Source organism: Petaurus breviceps, unplaced genomic scaffold, assembly GCF_028583685.1.
Source record: "Petaurus breviceps papuanus isolate PSGF00001 unplaced genomic scaffold, PetGlider_PUasm1.0 188, whole genome shotgun sequence".
Lineage (NCBI taxonomy): Eukaryota > Metazoa > Chordata > Mammalia > Diprotodontia > Petauridae > Petaurus > Petaurus breviceps.
Genome location: NW_027185804.1, coordinates 37504549 through 37524842, shown reverse-complemented (window position 1 = coordinate 37524842; position 20294 = coordinate 37504549). Strand labels below are relative to the sequence as shown.

At 55.1% G+C, this 20294-nt stretch overlaps 1 protein-coding gene across 1 annotated transcript in view; it reads left to right on the top strand.

Moving 5' to 3' along the window:
• MYBPC3 (myosin binding protein C3) overlaps window positions 1–19917 on the top strand; it is a 24412-nt gene extending 4495 nt beyond the window's left edge. The window contains 31 exon segments of the mRNA XM_069091609.1: window positions 1–65; window positions 1436–1584; window positions 2095–2212; window positions 3409–3457; window positions 3837–3866; window positions 4127–4183; window positions 4629–4631; window positions 5089–5106; window positions 5592–5755; window positions 6700–6832; window positions 7065–7067; window positions 7353–7477; window positions 7916–8021; window positions 8311–8477; window positions 8650–8815; window positions 9030–9136; window positions 9342–9371; window positions 9831–9967; window positions 10260–10337; window positions 11697–11856; window positions 11976–12080; window positions 12892–13080; window positions 13955–14089; window positions 14298–14465; window positions 15497–15585; window positions 15857–16052; window positions 16407–16546; window positions 17337–17496; window positions 17609–17745; window positions 18093–18279; window positions 19374–19917. The exon segment at window positions 1–65 is cut by the window's left edge and continues 12 nt beyond it. Coding sequence (XP_068947710.1) covers window positions 1–65; window positions 1436–1584; window positions 2095–2212; window positions 3409–3457; window positions 3837–3866; window positions 4127–4183; window positions 4629–4631; window positions 5089–5106; window positions 5592–5755; window positions 6700–6832; window positions 7065–7067; window positions 7353–7477; window positions 7916–8021; window positions 8311–8477; window positions 8650–8815; window positions 9030–9136; window positions 9342–9371; window positions 9831–9967; window positions 10260–10337; window positions 11697–11856; window positions 11976–12080; window positions 12892–13080; window positions 13955–14089; window positions 14298–14465; window positions 15497–15585; window positions 15857–16052; window positions 16407–16546; window positions 17337–17496; window positions 17609–17745; window positions 18093–18279; window positions 19374–19384 — 3382 coding nt within the window. The 3' untranslated portion in view covers window positions 19385–19917.
• The last annotated feature ends 377 nt before the right edge of the window (window positions 19918–20294 follow it).

Here is a 20294-nt window from a genome sequence, read left to right as displayed (position 1 = left end):
AGCTGTTTCTGGTGACCCCATTGGCCTCTTTGTGACCCGGCCCCAGGATGGTGAGGTGACTGTAGGTGAGTGCTCCTGGGGTCAGGGGACTGAATGATAAAAAAAACAACCACTAACTTATTTTAATAACACACCGTGGTCAGAACTCTAACCAGGCGTTCTGGCTTGGGTGAAAGGGGGCTGAGGAGGCAGGGAGAAGGGAGGGAAAGGTGGGCTGGCCCCAAGATGGCCACTCCTGGAGAGGTAGATGGGAGACAGAAGTCATGAGATTTGGAGGAACTGGGAGGCAGAGGCTGGGGTGGAGATGACAGTGACATCAATGCTGAGCTTGTAGGAAAAGAGGGACATAACCTTAACAAATGGAAGCAGCCAGGAGCTAGGCAGGATGGAGTGACCTTCACAGGAGAAGGGCTGCTGAGTGATGGTGGCAGGACATCCTGCATGCAGGGGCAGCTGGCCACGGAGAGGGGTCAGAAGGTGTGGCACCTTCAGGAGAAGGCTGACTTTCAGTGGCAGTCAAAATATGGGAGGTATGGGGTAGCTAGGTGGCGCAGTGAACAGAGCACTGGCCCTGGAGTCAGAAGGACCTGAGTTCAAATCCGGCCTCAGACACAACACAAAACTAGCCATGTGACCTTGGGCAAGTCACTTAACCCCAATTGCCCTCCAAAAAAAAAAATAGATGGGAGGTAATCCAGAGGACAACTGCCAATGAAGAGGCAGTGTGATACTGTAAATAGGGCTGGGCTTGGAGACAGGAAGACCTGAGTTTGAATTCTGACTCAGCTTCTTACAATTTTTGTAATCCTGAATCAGTCACTTAACCTCTCTGAGTCTCAGTTTCCCCATCTGCGAAATGGACATAATAATTGCCCCCACCTGCCAGGGATGTTGTGAGGAACAAATGAGAAGGTAAATCACACAGCCAGGAAATGTCAGAGGTAGAAATAGGGTAGCAATGAACCGATTAGTCAACAAGTATTTATTAAGTTTTTCTATATTTCCAGGCACCGTATCACACACTGGGGATATGAATACAAAAAAAAAAAAATGAAACTCCCTCCTGGCAATGAGCTCTCACCCTAATGGGGGAGATCAGAACACATAAAAACATGTGCAGGGACGGCTAGGTGGCACAGTGAATAGAGCACCGGCCCTGAGTTCAAATCCGGCCTCAGACACTTGATACTTACTAGCTGTGTGACCTTGGGCAAGTCACTTAACCCCAATTGCCCAGCCTTACCCCCTCAAAAAGAGAAAAAATATGTGCAGTATAAATATGAAGTTAATAAATGCGTAAATGTTTATATAACAGAGTTAGATACAAATTAGTTTGGAGGGGACCAGGAAAGAATTCATGTAAAGATGCTGCCCAAGGGCCTGGTGTCAGCAGGACCTGGGGTCGTCCCTCACCTCACACCTCCCTTCTTCCCAGGGGACAGCATCACCTTCTCAGCCCAGGTGGCTGGGGCCAGCCTTCTGAAGCCCCCCATGGTCAAGTGGTTCAAGGGGAAGTGGATGGATCTGAGCGGCAAAGTGGGGAAAAATCTGCAGCTACATGACAGCTATGACAGGGCCAGCAAGGTAGGTGGCTGGTGGGGTCGCCATGTCAGTGTGGCAGAAAGGAGACCTTGGGCAGGGATGCCAAGGGGGCTGGACATTGGTCACAGGCCACAGCATCCTGGGACAAACAAGGACTTTTCTGAGGTGGCAGAGTGGACATAGAGCCATACTTGGAGCTTTTGGTGGGGAGGCGGGGTGAGGTAATGGGGTTAAGTGACTTGCCCAGGGTCACACAGCTAGTAAGTGTCTGAGGTCAGATTTGAACTCGGGTTCTGGGATTACAAGCCAGACCCCCTATCTCCTGCAAGTCCAGACAGCCTCAGGAAGGCCCGGGATGGAGGCAGGATGTGGGTGGAAGGGAGCGTGGGATATGACAGAGTGGTGGAGGGAGAAGCTGGACTTAGGATCGGCAGATGTGGCCAAGGTGGAGTGAAGGTCCTTCTGTGCCTGAGCCTCCTTTGAGAGGAAGCAGCAGTGAGCATCCCAGGGACTCAATCCCCCGGTCTCACCCTGACCCTGCTCACCCTACAGGTCTATCTCTTCGAGCTGCACATGTCCGAGGTCCAGGCAGCCTATGCCGGCGGGTACCGCTGTGAAGTTTCTACCAAGGACAAATTTGACAGCTGCAACTTTAATCTCACAGTCCATGGTGAGTATACAGGCAGCGCAGTGGGATGGACAGAACCCAAGACTTGGGGTCAGGAAGACCAGAGTTCAAATACTTCCTCTAGCCCATATCTGCTGGGTGACCCTCACCAAGTCAACTACCGTCTCTGAGCTTTCCTTCTAATTGTAAAATGGGGTACAATATGATGTGTTGTGAGGGTCAGGAGAGACAATTACGTTAAGAACTATATAGATATGTGAACTGATTTTATTATCACCAGGTCAAGGGAATGGCCAGCTGGTGTCCGGCACATAGTAGGGGCTTTAAAAATGCTTGTTGCCTTGAGCGAAGTCCAGCCCACACTTGTCGCCCAGTCTGTCCAGTGGGGCTGGGGGTTCTTTGTCTTCTCCCTTCCTTCTGTCCCTAGGACATACCTGGGACATTCTCAGGCTTCTTCCAGTCTTGACTTAGTCAACCACACTGGCTTAGTACCATGCTAGGCACAGAGAGGGAGATAAGAGAAATGGGAGACATGGCCCCACCCCATTCCCATGCAAGGGCTCACTCAGGAGCCATCTCTCCCATGAAGCCATCCCACATCCCCCAGCTGTGAACTATTCTGTCCCTGCTCTAGGAAAGGGGCAGAAAATCAGGGAACCAGTGGGACAGTGTGGGGCATGGACAAGAGCCCAGGATTTGGAGTCGGCGGTCCCGTGTTCTAATTCTGCCCCTTTTAGCTCCTCCCAGAGTCACCTCTCCAAAGTCCCAGGATCATAGAATTTAGAGTCTGAAGGATCCTTAGAGACCCTTGAACCCAACCCTTTCATTCTACAGATGAGGAAACTGAGGCCCATCGAGGTTAAGATGCCAGCTGTGTCCTTGGCCCCTCTGCACCTGTTTCCTCATCTGTAAAACGAGAGGGTTGATAGATGGCTTCTGAGGTCCCCTTCAGTCCTGAGGTGCCAATTAATCGATTCCTAGAGCCCCTTTCCGCTCTAAATCCTATGAAATTTCCCCAGGGATGGGGGGGGGGGGTGTGGAAAGGAGGGGGAAGAGGGACCTTTAAATGACCTGAAATCCCCCAGGTCGGAGTGAAAAAGAAGTTTAGCATTTCCTCTGTAGAGTGTTAGGACAGCAGAGACAGAGAAGGGCTTTCTGCCCACCCCAGCCCGTTTCTCCACCTCCCTTTGGGACTTCCTCTGTTTTCTCTCTTTTTTCTTCCCTCCCTCTCCCCAAAGAGGCCATCGGTCCAGCCGACCTTGACCTTCGCTCAGCATTTCGTCGCCCGTGAGTGAATACTGTCCTCTCCCCAGTGCCCCCTGTCCCCAGGTGTCCCCACCCAAGCCTGACTCCTGTCCCCTGGGAACCTAGCAGCCAGTCCAAGGCTAAGACTGAGGCAGAGGCTGGGGGGAGGTGGGCAGGAATGAAACCAGCAGTTGCCTTGTCAAGGGGTCCTGGGAGGGGGGCTTGGCACTCTCAGTGGGGGAGGGTGCGGAGTGGGGGCAAGCTCCCTAAGTACCGTCTCCCCCGGCCAGGGCTGGGAGCTCAGGGCAGTGGCATTGACCTTACTTCAGTGTCCTCGTTTATAAAATGTGGGGTTGTACTAGGTGGCTTCTAAAGCCCCTGCCATGTCCAAATGTGTGATCCTAATGCCTGGTCCTTACAGGAGCCTGCCTGGCGGTGGTCGTCGAACCAGGTATCTGCACCCCAGCCCTTCTGCCCAGCTCAGGAGCTCAGGGAAAGGGTGGAGATGGTGGAGCCGGGGGCAGAGCCCCTCCTCTAGGACCCTTAGGGGGATAGGACCTGGGCATAGCCCAGAGACCCTCCTTGAACCCCGAGGACTCCAGCAGGGAGGCTTGTACCCTCATTCCATTTCTGTAACTTTGCAGTTCCCTCTTCCTCACTGACTTTCTAGCTTCACTCTTGGCTGGGCTCTGGGGGGATTTCTCTCTGCAGTGGAGATGGTCACGATGATGGTGGGAGCCTGGATTTTTCCTCCTTGTTGAAAAAGAGGTGAGTCAGTATCAGGGATGGTGGAAAATTGGGCCTGAAGTGTTCCCGTCCTCCCCGACACTTCGCAGCCCTGGGAGACCAGAAAGAGCCTCCGTGCCTTACGTATGCATACAGTAGGTCAGCAGCCTGGCTTTGAACCTGAGAAACATCACAGCCACATAAAGTGGGGGTCACCGCCTCAGTGCTTGTGAGAGGCTGTGAGACAGTCCCACGTCCCCAGTGTCAGGGCTTTGACAATTGTCTGCTATTTCTCCGTCCCAACCTTCTTTACACTGGATACTCAGCCTGCCAGGGGGTAACTGGGGACTTGAAGAAGGCCTAAGGGTGTGGGAGAAGGGGTCTCCAGCTATGGGGCCTGACACAGTCTCTCTTGTTTTCTCCTCCATTTCTTCTCTCCACCCTCCCCTTTGCTGCTGCTGCTGCTGCCATGGTCTCTGCCACCCAGAGAGTAAGGAAATAACATTGAAGGGGGAAGGTTTGGGTGAAAAGGAGGAGGAAGGTGTCCTTGAGAATGGCTCTCACCAGGGGACTTGGTTAATTCCTTGTGACCCCTCTGTCCCTGTTACTGAGAGGCAGCAGGTCCTAGTGGCTCTCCTTCAAGCAAGGAAGACCCATGCTGGCTGTGTGACCCTGGGCAAATCACAACCTCTCTGTGCCCAGGCAATGGTCTAAGATTCTCAGTGGTGTACCGGCACTGGCAGAGGGGACTTGCTATGCCAATGAAGTCACAGGTCCAGCTTACCCTGGCCCCTTAAAAGCAAACACACCATGAGGGGACTTCCCTTTCACATGGGGTGGGGGTGTTAAGGAGGGGAAGAAGCTGGTTGGGGTGGGGAGGCAGGATACTAACCCATCCCGTTTCCCTCTCTCTCCTCCCTTCCTCCCCACCCATGCCTGGAGCACAGTAGCTTCCTTCGGACCAAGTGAGTGCCCTTGGCCCCGACTTACTCTGATGCAGCCCTTGTGTCCCCCTGGTGGGCCAGACCCCAAACCAAGCCCACCATGAAACCAAAGCGCTTTCTCCGAAGCCCCCCGGCACACCTGGCTGGCTGAAGGTGCAGCCCGGCTGCCTTTGACAAAACTCCGCAATCAGGCAGCCCAGAAACACCTCCACCTTCCCCAGACTGGAGCCTGGTGGTGGCTCCTCCTCTCGGCTCCAGTCCCACCTGGGGAAGATGCCCCAGAACCACAGGGTCCCCCCACCCACTTCCCTGATCCCTGTGCTGGAGGGGAGCTGTCCTCTACAACCCATCACGTGGTGGAAATTGGCCAGAGGGTCTTCCGGCCCTGGGAGAGGGCAGGGGGCTTCTTAATCTCCTGGGCTCTGGGTGGGAGTTCCTGCATTCTGAGCCCATTGTGAGGAGGGGACAGGGCACTGAAGGGGAGGCCCCCCTCTGCTTGGCACCAGGGACCCGAAGCTGGAGGCCCCCGCAGAGGAGGACGTGTGGGAGATCCTCAGGACAGCCCCTCCCTCGGAGTATGAGCGCATTGCCTTCCAGCATGGGGTCACGGACCTCCGGGGCATGCTGAAACGTCTCAAGGGCATGAAGAAGGAGGAGAAAAAGAGCACCGGTGGGTCGTCCCAGGCCCGCAGGCCGGTGCCCTGGCACCGGGGAGCCCAGAAGCCCTTAGTCTGCCGCGCTCCAGCCCCTGAGCCCACGCTGGCCTCATGGGATGCAGAGCTGCCTCTGCCCCTCACCTCCTGGCCGAGTCACGGCTCTCTGGGCCTCAGTTTCCTCTGCTGGGTGGATTTCTCAAGGTCCCTTTCAGCTCTAGATCTATCCTCCTGTGATCTCAGTTCACTTCATTCCGATGAGCGTTTTCTATGCGCAAGTTAGGTGCTGGGGATGTAAGGACAGCCCTCACCACGTGGACCCAGAGAAAGAGAAAATGCCAAATGGACTGAGATAGGACAGGCTGCGGCCCCCCAGAGGGGCAGAAGCTGAGGGCACAAAACACAAAATTGTCAGAGCTGTGGGACCTCCAGGATTATCTATCCCCAAACCCTCATTTTACACAGGAGGAAACTGAGTCCTGGGAAGTTTAAAGCTCTCGTTTCTGTAGCACGTGGGGCGGCGAGGTGGCACAGTGAATAGAGCACTGGCCCTGGAGTCAGGAGGACTTGAGCTCAAATCCAGCCTCAGACACTCAACACCTACCTACTAGCCGTGTGACCTTGGGCAAGTCACTTAACCCCAAATTGCTCTGCCCTCCCCCCTCCAAAAAAGCAAAAAAAAAAAGTTTCCAAAAGGTTTCTCACAACATTCCTTGTGAGTGTGGTTCTTATTTTCCCCCATTTTACAGATGGGGAAACTGAGGGTCAGTGTTTCTGTACAGCTAGCCAGTGTCAGAACCAGTATTCAAAGCCAGCACGCCCTCCCCCATGCTCCCCTACCTGTCTAGGAAGGAGATGGGGTGACAACAGTCTCATTCTCCACCCACTTTGAACACACTAATTCGGGTTTGGGGGGCAGGTTCCCCAGGAGAAGCTAAGCTGTGTCTCTGTCCCCCAAAAGCATTTCTGAAGAAGCTGGACCCCGCCTACCAGGTTAATAAAGGGCAGAAGATCCGACTGGTGGTTGAATTGGCTGATCCTGATGCTGAGGTCAAATGGTTGAAGAATGGGCAGGAAATTCAGATGAGTGGCAGGTGTGTCTGGTGGCGGGGACGGTGATGGGCCTTGGCCGGGCACCTTGAGGGGGCAGGTGGGAGATGGGGCATCAAGGAGTGCTGAGTTGGGGGGGGCGCCACAGAGGGTTGGCCGAGAGGCAGTGAGCTGTCTGACCAGAGGGTGAGAATGCCCCTTGTCTCTGTCTCTCTTTCTCTGTCCATCTCTGTCTCCCCTCCATTCTGAAACTGGTCATCTCCCTCTGGCCTTTAGCAAGTAAGTTCTTGGGTTGGGTTGTCTGGAGGGAGGGACAAGGAGGAGCTGTGCTTCCCCAGGCTATGACAAGGTTTGGGGGTGGTCTGTGGCTCTAAAGTCCGATTGAACAAGCAGTGTGGAAGAATGGGCGAGCTAGTGACCCCCCACCTGGGCTCGGAGTGCCCTCCCAGCCCAGAACAAGATGGTGGCAGGTGGTGAGTCTGTCTGCCCCCTTCCCTGTTCCTGCTCCTCCCTCGCCTGTGCCTGGGCCGCTCTAGTCGGGCTCTCTCTGCCCCCTCCGGTCAGGTACATCTTTGAGTCTTCTGGCAACAAGCGCATGCTGACCATCAGCCAGTGTTCCCTGGCAGACGATGCTGCCTACCAGTGCGTGGTGAATGGGGACAAGTGCAGCACCGAGCTCTTTGTGAAAGGTCAGCAGGGGCCTGAAGGCCCTCTCTGACCTCAGAGGCCGTCTGACCCAATGCCCTTGACCCCCTCCAGGGAGAGGGAAGCTGCCACCTCCCCAGCCCAGGGTCCACCCCACTCTGAGACGACTCTAAGGGATATTCCCGTCACGGCTCCTGGCTCTGGAGCCAAGCAGATGGTTCTAGTCCATCTTTGAAGTGGCCCACCCTTCCACCCCAGCCCACCCCACCCCTAGCCTCACTACTTCATGTGTAAAATAAAGAGGCTGGACCAGACAACGTCTAAGGCTCATCCTGGTCACCCTCCTCCAGAGGCTCGCTAGCTTGTTCCCAAATGTGTCACCCCCGACAGGGCCAGTCCCTTCTGTGGTGATTGGGTCATGGGGGCTAGGGAGGCATGGGGTCCGAACAAGCCCAGGATAAGGAGCAGCAGTGTTTCGGTAGAGCCCCCGGTGCTGATCACAAGGGCCCTGGAGGACCAGATGGTGACGGTTGGACAGCGGGTAGAATTTGAGTGTGAAGTGTCCGAGGAGGGAGCCCCGGTGAAATGGTAAGCACAGCCCTGGGTCAGTTACTGGCAGGAGGAGGAAAAGGCTAGAAGCTGGGAGGATGGGAGATGTCAGTGGTGGCCATCCCTGCCCTGCTCCCTAAGAACAAGGTGGTCCTGAAAGTCCCCAGGCTGAGGGTTGGCATCATGAATGTGTCCAGAGCGTGGTCCAAAGTTAGTCAATCACAGACTTTCTCTTCTCAGTGGAAGGTCCCCCACACCCAGTAGCATCAGGCCCTGGACCAGGCCCCTCTCCCACCACCGTAATAAGGATCTGCTTTATCTGGGCCAGGTTGAAAGATGGAGTGGAGCTGACCAGAGAGGAGACCTTCAAATACCGCTTTAAGAAGGATGGACGGAAGCACCACTTGATCATCAATGAGGCGACCTTGGAGGACAGTGGCCACTACGCCATCCGTACCAGCGGCGGCCAGGCCCTGGCAGAGCTCATAGTGCAGGGTGAGGCTGGGACAGGGTTGGGCAGTGCAGGGCCATGGAGGTGAGCTGAGGAGCCGCAGGCCTGGCCTTAGGACATGACCATGGAGACCTGGGAGGACCCGCAGAGGGCCACTGGCCCCCCACGCATGTGCTCACACCTGCCTTCACACCCGCCGTCCTGTCCACTCCCCAGAGAAGACACTGGAGGTGTATCAGAACATTGCAGACCTGACAGTGGGGGCTCGGGACCAGGCCGTGTTCAAGTGTGAGGTGTCAGATGAGAACGTGAAAGGAGTCTGGCTAAAGAACGGGCGGGAGCTGGTGCCTGACAGCCGTATAAAGGTGTCCCACATTGGCCGGTGAGTGGGTGGCCACCGGAACGGCCTGAGGCCACACACAGCCCTGAGAACTCTGGGCCCCTGCCTGCTTCCCGCTCCCCCCTTCCCTTGCTCTTGGGAGGATGGGGAGATGAAGGGTCAAAGGTTTATTATTTAGGGTGAGATGTGGGAGAGGTTTTAATGCACAGCTTCCTGGCTCCCTGGGCCTTCCCTGAGTTGAGACCTCTGCCCTCAGGGTTCACAAGCTGACTATCGATGATGTCACACCTGCTGATGAAGCTGACTACAGTTTTGTGCCTGAAGGCTTTGCCTGTAACCTCTCAGCCAAGCTGCACTTCATGGGTGAGCCTGGCACTGCCAGTATTGGGGTGCTGGGGGCATCCACCTAGCAGGACACGTGACTTCTTGGGGGTGGAGCATGGGACAACCTCTGGCTTGGACAGCAGAGCCAATACCGCCTGAGGCCTGGGTGAAGGGAGCCTCCCGGCTCCCTCCTTGGCATCTTCCTTCCTCCCTCATCTCTACTCCCGCCTTTCTTCTCTTTCAGAGGTCAAAATCGACTTTGTTCCCAGGCAAGGTGAGAGTCGCACATCCCCTCCTGCCCAGTCCCCTTCATCCCCTGTGCCACCACCCCTTCCCCCTCATCACCATCTCATGGATGGAGCCAGAACCATGGTACCAGGTCCGAAATCCTGGACCTAGCATTCGGGAACTGATGCCCCCTGCCAGGTCTCTCTGTGGGCCTTCCCCATGCTGGGCCCCAGTACCCTAGGAAGGGCATCAGAGAGGGAATGGACGGGGTTCGTAGCCCATGGTGAGCTCATGGATGGGGGGGGGGCGCAGACACTAGTCTGAATCATCCCAGAGCTCTGATTGCACCTTCTGGCTGTGCCGTGAGCTCCAGCTTAGAACTCTCAGGTTGTTAACCAGGGACTCTTGGTGAAGGGAAGTCAGGTCCTAGGAGGGATTCAAATGGTCCGTGATTCTTTTTGCTGCTCCCAACCATACCTAACTGTGTCCTGGGTGTCCCCCTCAGAACCTCCCAAGATCCACCTGGACTGTCCTGGACGCACACCTGACACAATCGTGGTCGTAGCTGGGAACAAGCTGCGACTGGATGTGCCCATCTCTGGGGACCCGGCACCGACTGTCATCTGGCAAAAGGCCGCTCAGGTGCCTCCACCACCCCTGACACACACACATGCATACACACGCACACACATGCACACACAAATACATGCACACACATGCACACGCACACACATGCACACACGTACTCACACGCACAACTGGGCATCTCTCGTCAAGGGGAAGGAAGCTGATGGGGAAGGAGGGGCAGCCAGGAGATCATGGGAGGTGCTAGCTGGCAGACACAGCTGTGGGGCTGTGTGTGTTGTAGATACCCCCTCCAAGCCGGGCTCAGCTCCCCTTCTGTTTGCCCTCATTCTGAGGCTCTGCCTTTCAGGGAAGCAAAGGTCTGGGTGAGACCCCAGGTGCTCCCACCGATGCCAGTGACAGCAGTGAGTGGGTGTTTGAGAAGAAGGTAAGACAGACCCAGACCCCCGGCTGCCCCCACACCCTCCTTTACTCCTTTCTCCATTCAACGTGGGGCATTCACACGCCGGTCACTGTAAGGGAGCCCTCCCTGGGGGATGCATCCTCACCACTCCTTTCCTGGGCTTCACTCCACCCCTGGGGGTTTGGTCATAATTTTGTCCTCCTGCCGCTGTGGCTGTCTGACCGCTTATGCCTGTTCTCATGTGTTCAGGGAGCTGTGGCGCAGACATGGACATAACCTCCTCTAATTTCTTTAGCTCCCTAACAGTGTCTGATGGGTCCTATTGACCATAAAGCCCTTTCTCATCTATTGGAACGAATGAATGAGTGAGAGAGTAAATCAATGAGTAAGCGAATAAATGAATGAAAGAAAAAATGAATGAATAAGTGAGTAAATGAGTGAGTGAATGAATAAAAACATTACATGCTTCCTACACTGGGCACCGGGCATTAGGCTAAGCCCTAGAAACACCTCCCAGGCAGGGAGACCTGAGGCTCAATGACCTCCCCAAGATCAATCCACACTGGATTAGTAGCAGCTTGGGACTAGAGCCTGGATCTCCTTGCTGGATCCCAGAATTCAGTGAATTCAGGAGTTGCCAAGTGCTCTGAGACCTTTGATTTATCATTTCCCTTCCCTTCCCTTCCCTTCCCTTCCCTTCCCTTCCCTTCCCTTCCCTTCCCTTCCCTTCCCTTGCTTTTTGGAGGGCAATCGGGGTTAAGTGACTTGCCCAAAGTCACACAGCTAGTTTTTGTGTCAAGTGTCTGAGGTCGGATTTGAACTCGGGTCCTCCTGACTCCAGGGCCAGTGCTCTGCTCACTGCACCACCTAGCTGCCTGATTTATCATTTTTTCAATAGCAGTTCTATAGAGCTAAGTCCTCTCCCTGTAGTTCAAGCATTAGCCCGGACATCTTACAGATGAGGAGACTGAGGTCAGGAGAGGGGAAATAGCTTGTACAAGGTCACAGAGTTACCAAACCTCAGGACCAGGTTTCAAACACAAATCTTCTGGATGCAAGTCCATTGGTCTCTCTACCACACCACATTGCATCTCCAATCTAATGTTCTTTCCCCTCATTGTGCCTGGCATGGGGCCCTGAAATCAAGAGGTACCTGCTTGGTGGTGCCAACTGATTCTCAAGCCTGGATTGTGGGTGGTTCCTTGTGCCAGGGCCTAGGGTTGTTCCTGATCTACATCTGGGATATAAAGAACCCAAGGAGAAAACCAGGAAACGGGGACCTCCTTTGGTCACTCATGACCTTGCCTTTGCTAGGGAGACCTTAGCGCCTGGACGTAGGGCTCCCCCATAGCGGTGACCTGCCTCTGTTTGGTGCCTTCCCAGCTGCTGTGTGAGACTGAGGGGCGGGTGCGCGTGGAGACCCACAAGGACCGTAGCATCTTCACAGTGGAGGGGGCTGAGAAAGAGGATGAGGGTGTCTACACTGTGACAGTGAAGAACCCCGTGGGCGAAGACCAGGTCAACATCACCGTCAAAGTCATCGGTGAGGCAGGCATTGGACAAGGGGGGCAGGGCCCTGGGCACAGGGCTCTTCCCTGGAGGATAGAGATGTACCCCTGAGATCCGGGGCTAGACAATCAAACATCTGCTTTTCCATCTCAGACGTCCCTGACCCACCCGCAGCCCCAAAGATCAGCAATGTAGGGGAAGACTCCTGCACCGTGCATTGGCAGCCCCCAGCCTATGATGGCGGACAGCCTATCCTAGGTGAGTCGGGAATACTGATTGATTGATTGATCAACCGCAGGCCTAGAGCTGGCCTGGGGCTCCTTAGAAGACTAGGCTCCTCTCCTGACATTGCCTTTAGGACTTGGAAAGAGTACCAGGTTTGGAGGTCAGAGGATCTGCATTCAAATTCTGACTCAGCCATATTATATTTATGTGACCTCCTGTAAATCTCTGCCCTCCCTGGGCTTCTCCCACGTCTGTATCTATAAAGTTTGGATTAGATGGTCTTCAAGGTGCCTTATGATCCTATGACCCCAACCTGCTGGTTGTCCTGGGTCATCCTGGCTTTGGAGTCCTGATACCAGAAGTGGATTCTTCAGAGAGAAGTAGAGGGGCATCTTGGGTTCTATCCAGCAAGTCCCTTCATCTATTATCTCTCACACTTCTCCATTCATTCATTCAACAAATATTAACCACCTGCTAGGTGCCAGGTGCAGGGCTAGACACTGGCAGTATATGAACTCATTTCTGCCCACAAGGAGCTTGTATTCTATTGGGCAGAAACAAGCTGTACACAGGTGAGTAAAAGCAAAGCAATTTTGGAAGTGAGGAGCCCCAGCAGCTGGAGGGATGCTGATGGACCCCAGGTAGGCAAAGGCAGTGGAGCTGAGCCTTCCCTGGGGTCTGGGCAGGAGAGCACCCTTGGTTTGTCCTCATAAGACTCTCCCTCCCTCTCTCCCTCCCTCTTCTTCCCTCTCTCCTTCCCCCTCTCTCTCCCTCTCTCCTTCCTCCTCTCCCTCCTCTCCCTCCCTGTGTCCCTCCCTTTCTCTTTCCCTCTTTCCCTCCCCAGGCTATATCTTGGAGCGGAAGAAAAAGAAGAGTTACCGGTGGATGCGGCTGAACTTTGACCTCCTCCGGGAGCTGAGCCATGAGGCCAAGCGCATGATCGAGGGTGTGGTGTACGAGATGCGTGTCTATGCAGTCAATGCCATTGGCATGTCTCGGCCCAGCCCCGCCTCCCAGCCCTTCATGCCCGTAGGTGAGCCTGGTGCAGCCTGGGATAAGGGGCCTGGGGTCCTCCAGTGCCTCGCCACAGTCCCCCAAGCCACTCTGGCCAGCCCCAGCTGTGGGAAAGTCGCTCTAGGCCTGAGTTCTGATTCACTCATCTGTGAGATGGGCCTAATGGCTAGCCTACTGCCCTACTGCCTAAGCCATCCCAGGACTATTGTTTGCACTGGACACAACCGAGTCTGAAGGGTGCCTGGTAAAACCCTGAAGACTTAGAGCATGTTATTATTTGGGTCTGGGAGGAGCTGGATATGCCAACTCCCCATCAGACTAGGGCTCTCCTCTGCTAGGCTCCGCTGCCCCACCAGCCACTGCCCAGCCCCCCGCCTGAGCTGGATCTTGGGGAGCAGGATGGGCACTGCCCATCTGCCTCACACTGGGAGTTCCCCATGTCCAGTCTTTGCAGCAAGGCTGACTGGACCCAAGCTAGGAGCATGTGTGGGAGTGAGCCGCGTCAGTGCTAGAAGCAGTGGGAAAAAAATACAAAGCCCCCCATTTAGGCCCAGATTTCATGCCTAACCATTAGGAGGCCCTAGGGTGGGACAGGATGCCCCAAGAGGGCAGAGAGTGAGCACCCCCTCCCTGGAGGTCTTCAGGCAGAAGCTGGATAAACCACAGATGGGGATGTTCTGAGGGGATTTCTGCTCAGCCAGGGAGAGACAGAAGGAAGGTTAGCCAGCCGGCCAGGGCAGGAGGGGATAAGAATATTCACCTTCATCATCTTTCCCAGGGCCTGGCACAGGGCAGGCCCTTAACAATAGACCCTGAAGTCCCTTCTGCCTCTGAGATTCTGAGCATATGTTACAGGTACTTACACCCCCTGACCTCTGGCTTCTCACCCCCAGGCCCTCCCAGTGAGCCCACCCACCTGGGTGTGGAGGATGTCTCTGACAGCACAGTCTCCCTCAAATGGCGGCCCCCAGAGCGTATTGGGGCTGGGGGGCTGGATGGCTACAGCGTGGAGTACTGCAGAGAGGGATGTAAGTCAGCTCCCCAGCACCTACCCCTACGGCCTATGTTCAGGCTGCAAGCATTTTCCCTGGGGGCCCAGCCTAGGAGTGGCCGGTCCCTACAGGCAGGCATGGTCCTGACAGGCCCAGCTCAGCCTCATGCTCTCCCCTGGTCTCCGGAGGGAAGGTCTAGCGCTGACACTGATGCCGAGGCTGAGCCGGGCTCTCCTTCCCATAGCCTCCGAGTGGGTAAGTGCCCTGCAGGGTCTAACCGAGCGCACATCGCTGCTGGTGAAGGAGCTTCCCACGGGGGCCAGGCTGCTCTTCCGAGTGCGGGCACACAACATGGCTGGGTCTGGTGCCCCTGCTACCACCAAAGAGCCTATCACTGTGCAGGAGATCTTGGGTGAGTTCCAGGGGATGGCCAAGTGGGTGTCTCCTTCCCATAGCAGCAGGGGCTTTATCCCATCTAACCCACCTGAAACTCCAATTAGCAACAGAATAGCAAGAGGCCTAAGTGACCAAATGGTCCCCCCAGACCCTCAGATCCCTGCCAGATGGAGGAGATGGCCCAGGAATGGAGAGACTGAGCCCAAAGGCCTCCTACAGAAACAGCATGGAGTAGGGAAAGGCACAGGCTGTAGAAACAGCACCAGGGTCCTTGTATGGACTGCCCGGTGAACCTGGCAGGTCCTTCCAATTTGCTCAAATATAAAATGAGAGTCAGATCAGGCCTCTAGTGACCCTCCCAGTTCTGAAGCTATGATCATACGGCCTGATGCTCAGAGGAAGGGTCTTGCTTGATCTATTTCTAGGTTCCTGGACTGCCCAAGCCTTATAAAGGAATGGGGATGGGGGGTAGCTGAGAAAAGAAAAGGCTGCTGGTGGCAGAAGACAAGCTTCTAAGCACTGGAAAGGCTGATGTTCCATGGGGGCTTTCTGCTGGCCTCCCATGCAGTGTGTGGGGGTAGGGTTGGGGAAGTTCTGTTCTTGTCTGTAGGACAGACTCCGAATCACAGACTCTCTCAGGGCCTTGTGGTCCAACCCATAACTCAACAGGAATCCCATGTAAAGCATACTCAGCCTTTGCTGAAGACCCTGGGTGGGGGGTGGCTGAGATGTGGGGGGGCGCAGCAGGTCATTGTGACCTTTCCAAGCAGCCCATTCCACTTTGTACGGCACCTGATCATTGGACAATTTTCCAGACCCACCTGTTTCACTCACTATTCCTCCCTAGTTCTGCCCTTCAGGACCTAGCAGACTCTTCTACACAGCAGCCTTTCAGGCATCTGAAGACATCCATCACGGCCCCTAGCTCACCCCCACAACATGCTGGCTTCTTCAGGCACTCAGGGCCAGGTCCTCCTCCTCTCCTAGGGCCCCCCAAGACCAAGCCCAAGGTCAGGCTTTATGACAAATGGCCTCTCTCACCCACAGAGCGTCCCAGGCTCCGGCTTCCCCGGCACCTGCGCCAGACTGTGCAGAGAAAAGCGGGGGAACCCGTGAATATTCTCATCCCTTTCCAGGTGAGTGCCCTGCCTCTCCCCACTTTGGGACTGTCCAGCCCAAGAAGCTGAGGTTTGGGGTGCCACGGGCCCTAGGGACTCTACGTTTCATGTCGAGCTTGGGCAACATGTACCAGGTGGCCTCGTGGGCTGGGCCAAGAACACCAGCCCATGAGTTTTGGTGGAAGAGGGAGGTTTGTTGGGCAGCCAGTACCTGCCCCCTAGCCTCTCCTGTACTACCTCTCCCATTGCCCACGAATCCCCCCCACACCCTCCTCACACTGACCCACAGGGGAAGCCTCGGCCCCAGGTCACTTGGAGCAAGGAAGGGCAGCCACTGGCCGGGAACGACGTAAGCATTCGCAACAGCCCAACAGACACCATCCTGTTCATCCGAGCCGCCCGCAGGGATCACTCAGGCACCTACCAGGTGACCGTGAAGATCGAGAACATGGAGGACAAAGCCATTCTGGTCCTACAGATTGTCGGTGTGTTGATTTGGGGGCTCTCAGCCCAGAATTTTTTTCTGGGAATTCAGGAGCCATGTGACCTGTGTCTCAGTGGTTCCCAAAGACTCTCCGCTGGCAGGGCCCTCCATGCCAGCCTACACCTCCTGCCTGAGATAAGGCCAGGATTTTGTAGTTCTTGGCTCCATGGAGCTATCCCACAAAAATTTAGGACATGCCCCAGCTGGCAGGGGTTAGGTGGGTCCCTGGTACCCTGGATGACCCAGGAAATATGTGAAAAGAGGCCACTTTCCTCCATGCCATTAGCAAGGATGGAAAGATGGGGGAAGGTTGGATAGCCAGGTTCCAGGCTGACCCAGACCCTACTCTCCATAGACAAACCAAGCGCCCCCCAAGAGGTGCGAGTCACTGAAACCTGGGGCTTCAACGTGGCCCTAGAATGGAAACCCCCCCAGGATGATGGCAACACAGAACTCTGGGGCTATACAGTGCAGAAGGCTGACAAGAAGACCATGGTAAGATGGTCCTTCTCCCATAAACCTGGGGGGACATGGGGGATAAAGGAGCCGGGAAGCGCACCATCTGCTGGGTGGGACACTTTCCTCTCCTGATGCCAGGCCACGGCTACCTCCTGCTCAGACAAGACAAGAAGGATGGGGTTCCCATGGGCCAGGAATGTCCCGGCTCTCATCCTGCTGGCTGACTTTGTCCCCTGTAACCAAGATTCTGTCTCCTACCTCTGCCTGTGCCTTTGTTTACTTAGGCTGAGCCCTCCCTCCCTGCCACAAAGCTCTCCTGCCTCATGAGATCCATTGCTTGGAATACCTCAACCTTCTACAAACCTTTTCTGATCTCTCTCAGAGTGTGTGTATGCATGCTTCTCCCCCACAAACCCTATTTCTATTTACTTCTCAGTATTTGAGTTGTGCCCCCCATAGGCTGTAAGCTCCTTGAGGACATGGATGGCTTCATTTTCACTTTCGTATCACTAGAACCCTGCACGGCGCCTGGCACACAGGGAATCCTTACTGAAGGTTTATAGGCTTAATCTTCCTGCTCCCAGTTAGCTGACCCCTTCACCATGCAGGCTGAGATGTTGGTCAGCTCCAGCAGAGGTCAAGAGGCAGAGACTAGGGCACGCTGGTGGCTGACGGGGCCAGCACTGCTTCCCAACAATCTTTCTTGCCCATCCAATAAAATGTAGGCTACTCAGGGTCAGGGACTGTCCCATTGTTGTCTTTGTGCCTGGCATAGAGTAGAAACTTAATACATACTTATTGAATCCTTGTGGTCTCTGCTCCCCAGGAATGGTTCACAGTTTTAGAGCATTACCGGCGTACTCACTGTGTGGTGTCTGAGCTCATCATGGGCAATTACTACTACTTTCGGGTCTTCAGCCACAACATGGTGGGCGCCAGTGAGAAAGCAGCCATCACAAAGGAGCCAGTCTTCATCCCCAAAATAGGTAGAGCTGACAAATCAGGGGCACGTGTGCTCTCACCAAGGGGAGACCATGGGTCACGGAAGGGGCCTGACTTGGGAAGGCCCTTCCTCACAGACCCCTCCGCTGTCGGCAGGTCTCACATACCAGCCCCCCATTTATAAAAACCTCGACTTTTCTGAGGCTCCAAGCTTCACCCAGCCCCTGGTGAACCGCTCGGTTATCGCAGGCTACAATGCAGTCCTCTGTTGCGCTGTCCGAGGAAGCCCTAAGGTACGTGGCTATATTTCTTATCCAAAGAGCAGAACCCACTGCCGTGAGAGTAGGCCAAAAGGTTTTTGCACATTCCTGGCTGAATTCGTCACAGGTCCTTAGGAAGAAGTAAGTGGGACAGGGGTCCATCTCAGACCTTTCAGGAGGCCACAGGAAGATTCTGCTTTCACATAAAATATTAGAGTAAGTTGTCGGCTTGACCCAATACAGTATTTATCCATAACACATGGTTATGGTACCCCTAAATATCATCCACAGGATCTAGGTCTAAAGGCCTGTGCCAGTTTCCATGGAGTTTCTGGCAGACTTGGTTATGTCATTCCCCTCTCCCTTGCCTTGGTTCACAGCCCAAGATCTCCTGGTTCAAGAACGGGTTGAACCTGGGTGAAGATGCCCGTTTCCGTATGTTCAGCAAGCAGGGTGTGCTGACTCTGGAAATCCGAAAACCATGCCCCTTTGATGGGGGTGCTTATGTGTGTCGTGCCATCAATGCCCAGGGGGAAGCCCAGTGTGAGTGCCGCCTGGAGGTGCGAGGTGAGGACCGGGCCTGGGCAATGGGGATGAGAGAAATGATGGAGGACCTGGGCGAAGGGAGGCAGGAATTTGGGTCTCTATCAATGGGAAGGACAATGTGCTCCTCCTTGATGGCCAAGAAGCTGCTCTTAGAAAGGCATCGGTAGAGCATTTTGCTGGATTCTGATTCCTCATAGGACAACTGATTTAGTTGAGTGTAACCTTAAAAATTATTTATAGATGAGGGAACTGTGGCCCAGAGAAGTTGTGATTTCTTCCCATTAACACCTGTAGTAAACAGGCAGCCAAGATGGCTGGTGGTTAGAGCACTGGGCTTGGAGTCAGGAAGGCAGGAAGTGTGAATCCTGCCTCAGACAGGAACTGTGTGGTCCTGGGCAAGTCACTTTGCCTGGGCATCAGTTTTGCCATCTGAAAAATGGGGATCATAGCACACCTTTCACAGGCTTGTCGTCAGGGTCAGACGTTAAAGCGCTCTACAAACGTCAGCTGTAACATCATCACCGTGGTCTTGTCACTGTCCCGGCACAGCTGGAATGTGAGCCCAGCCCCACTGCCCTGCAGTCTTCCTCCTCCCTGACGTCTGTCCTTGATCCCATCTCTTCCATTCTGAAGGTGGCTCAGAATCACTGCTCCAGATTTAATGGGCTTACTACCATCCAAGGCACGGATAAAAGCGAGGCTGCTGCCACCGGGTGGAAAGACTCGGTCTGCAGCCCCGGGTCTGGCTTCAGATCCTGCTCGGGCCTCTGGGCAAGGCACAGATGCTCTGTAAAGGCCGGCAGAGCTGGGCTGGCTGCCCCATAAGGTCTTTTGTGGCTCTAAGAGGACTGACTGGAAATCAGCCCACAGCAGAGGCATCAGGCACCACCAGGGAGCATGCCAAGTTTGCTGTGGGCAGAAAGCTCGATGCCCTGCATCTTTGGTAGCTATGGGGAGGTGGAGGCGGGCATGAGGAGGAAAGGTGCGAGCTTTCTAAAAGAGGCAGGAACCGTGGAGAAAGCCTTCCGAAGGCTCTTCTAGAAAGGCTAGAATCACTCAGAAGGGAGTGTTTGTGGAACTCCATCAGACTGGGAGTCTCTCTTTCTCTCCTGCAGTGCCTCAGTAACCAGGCTGGAGACCCCAGAAAGGCCAGGGAAGTGGCACGGCAAATGCAGAGCCCCGCAGGACCCTCGGCCACAGGCTCTTAGCTAGCTTCCTCTGGACGTCTCTGCTGAAGCTGTGTTGGGGGGACAGAAGCTTAGAGGCAGGCGGGTGTTCAGCACACACCTCACAGCTGTGCCCTCTGTCACAGGTGCTATCGACCCCAGCCCTGGCCTTGGAGGAAACCAGTCTCTCTGCTGCGGTGTTTGTGTGTGTGGATGCTGGGGGTGGGTGGGAGGGACCTCAACAGGGCACCTTGATAATCACAGGCCCTGCTGCCTCAGGCAGCTGTGGGGGATGGGGTGGGGCCCAAACCCTGAGGAAAGGCAAGTGAGATGTAGGATGGGGTGGAGGCTGCTGCTCCCACTGGCACCGGGCAGATTTCTACAGAAGCCAGACATCCAAGGAGCTGCTTTAAAAGGGGGGCCACGCACACAATGCAGGCTGTTCAGAGCTTCACCTTAGCACACTGGACTAATAAACGGTTTGTGCAGCCCATCAGCCTGGCTTTCATTACTGCCCAGCCCGGTCACAGGGGAACCGTGGGGAAGGATGACCTCCAGACAAGGTGCAGGTGGGTGGCACTTGGCCAAGGTGACCCATGGAGGTGAAGCCAAGGCCCAGGCTGGACAATGGGCTCTCTGGAAGGCCTGACAGCCTGTCAGGGTAGTGACCAGCTTGGGGTCTGAACTGCAGCAAGAGAAGCTAATCCCCCTACCTTCGTCTTGCTGCTGCTCACATCTGGGGTGATCTGCTTGGTAACTGGAATTCCCCTTTGCCTCCAACCCTGCTGAGTCAGGGAGACCCCAAAGTCCCACATAACAAGTGTTTCTATGGTCACTAGCCACCACTATCTCCCAGGTAAGGCAGGGGAA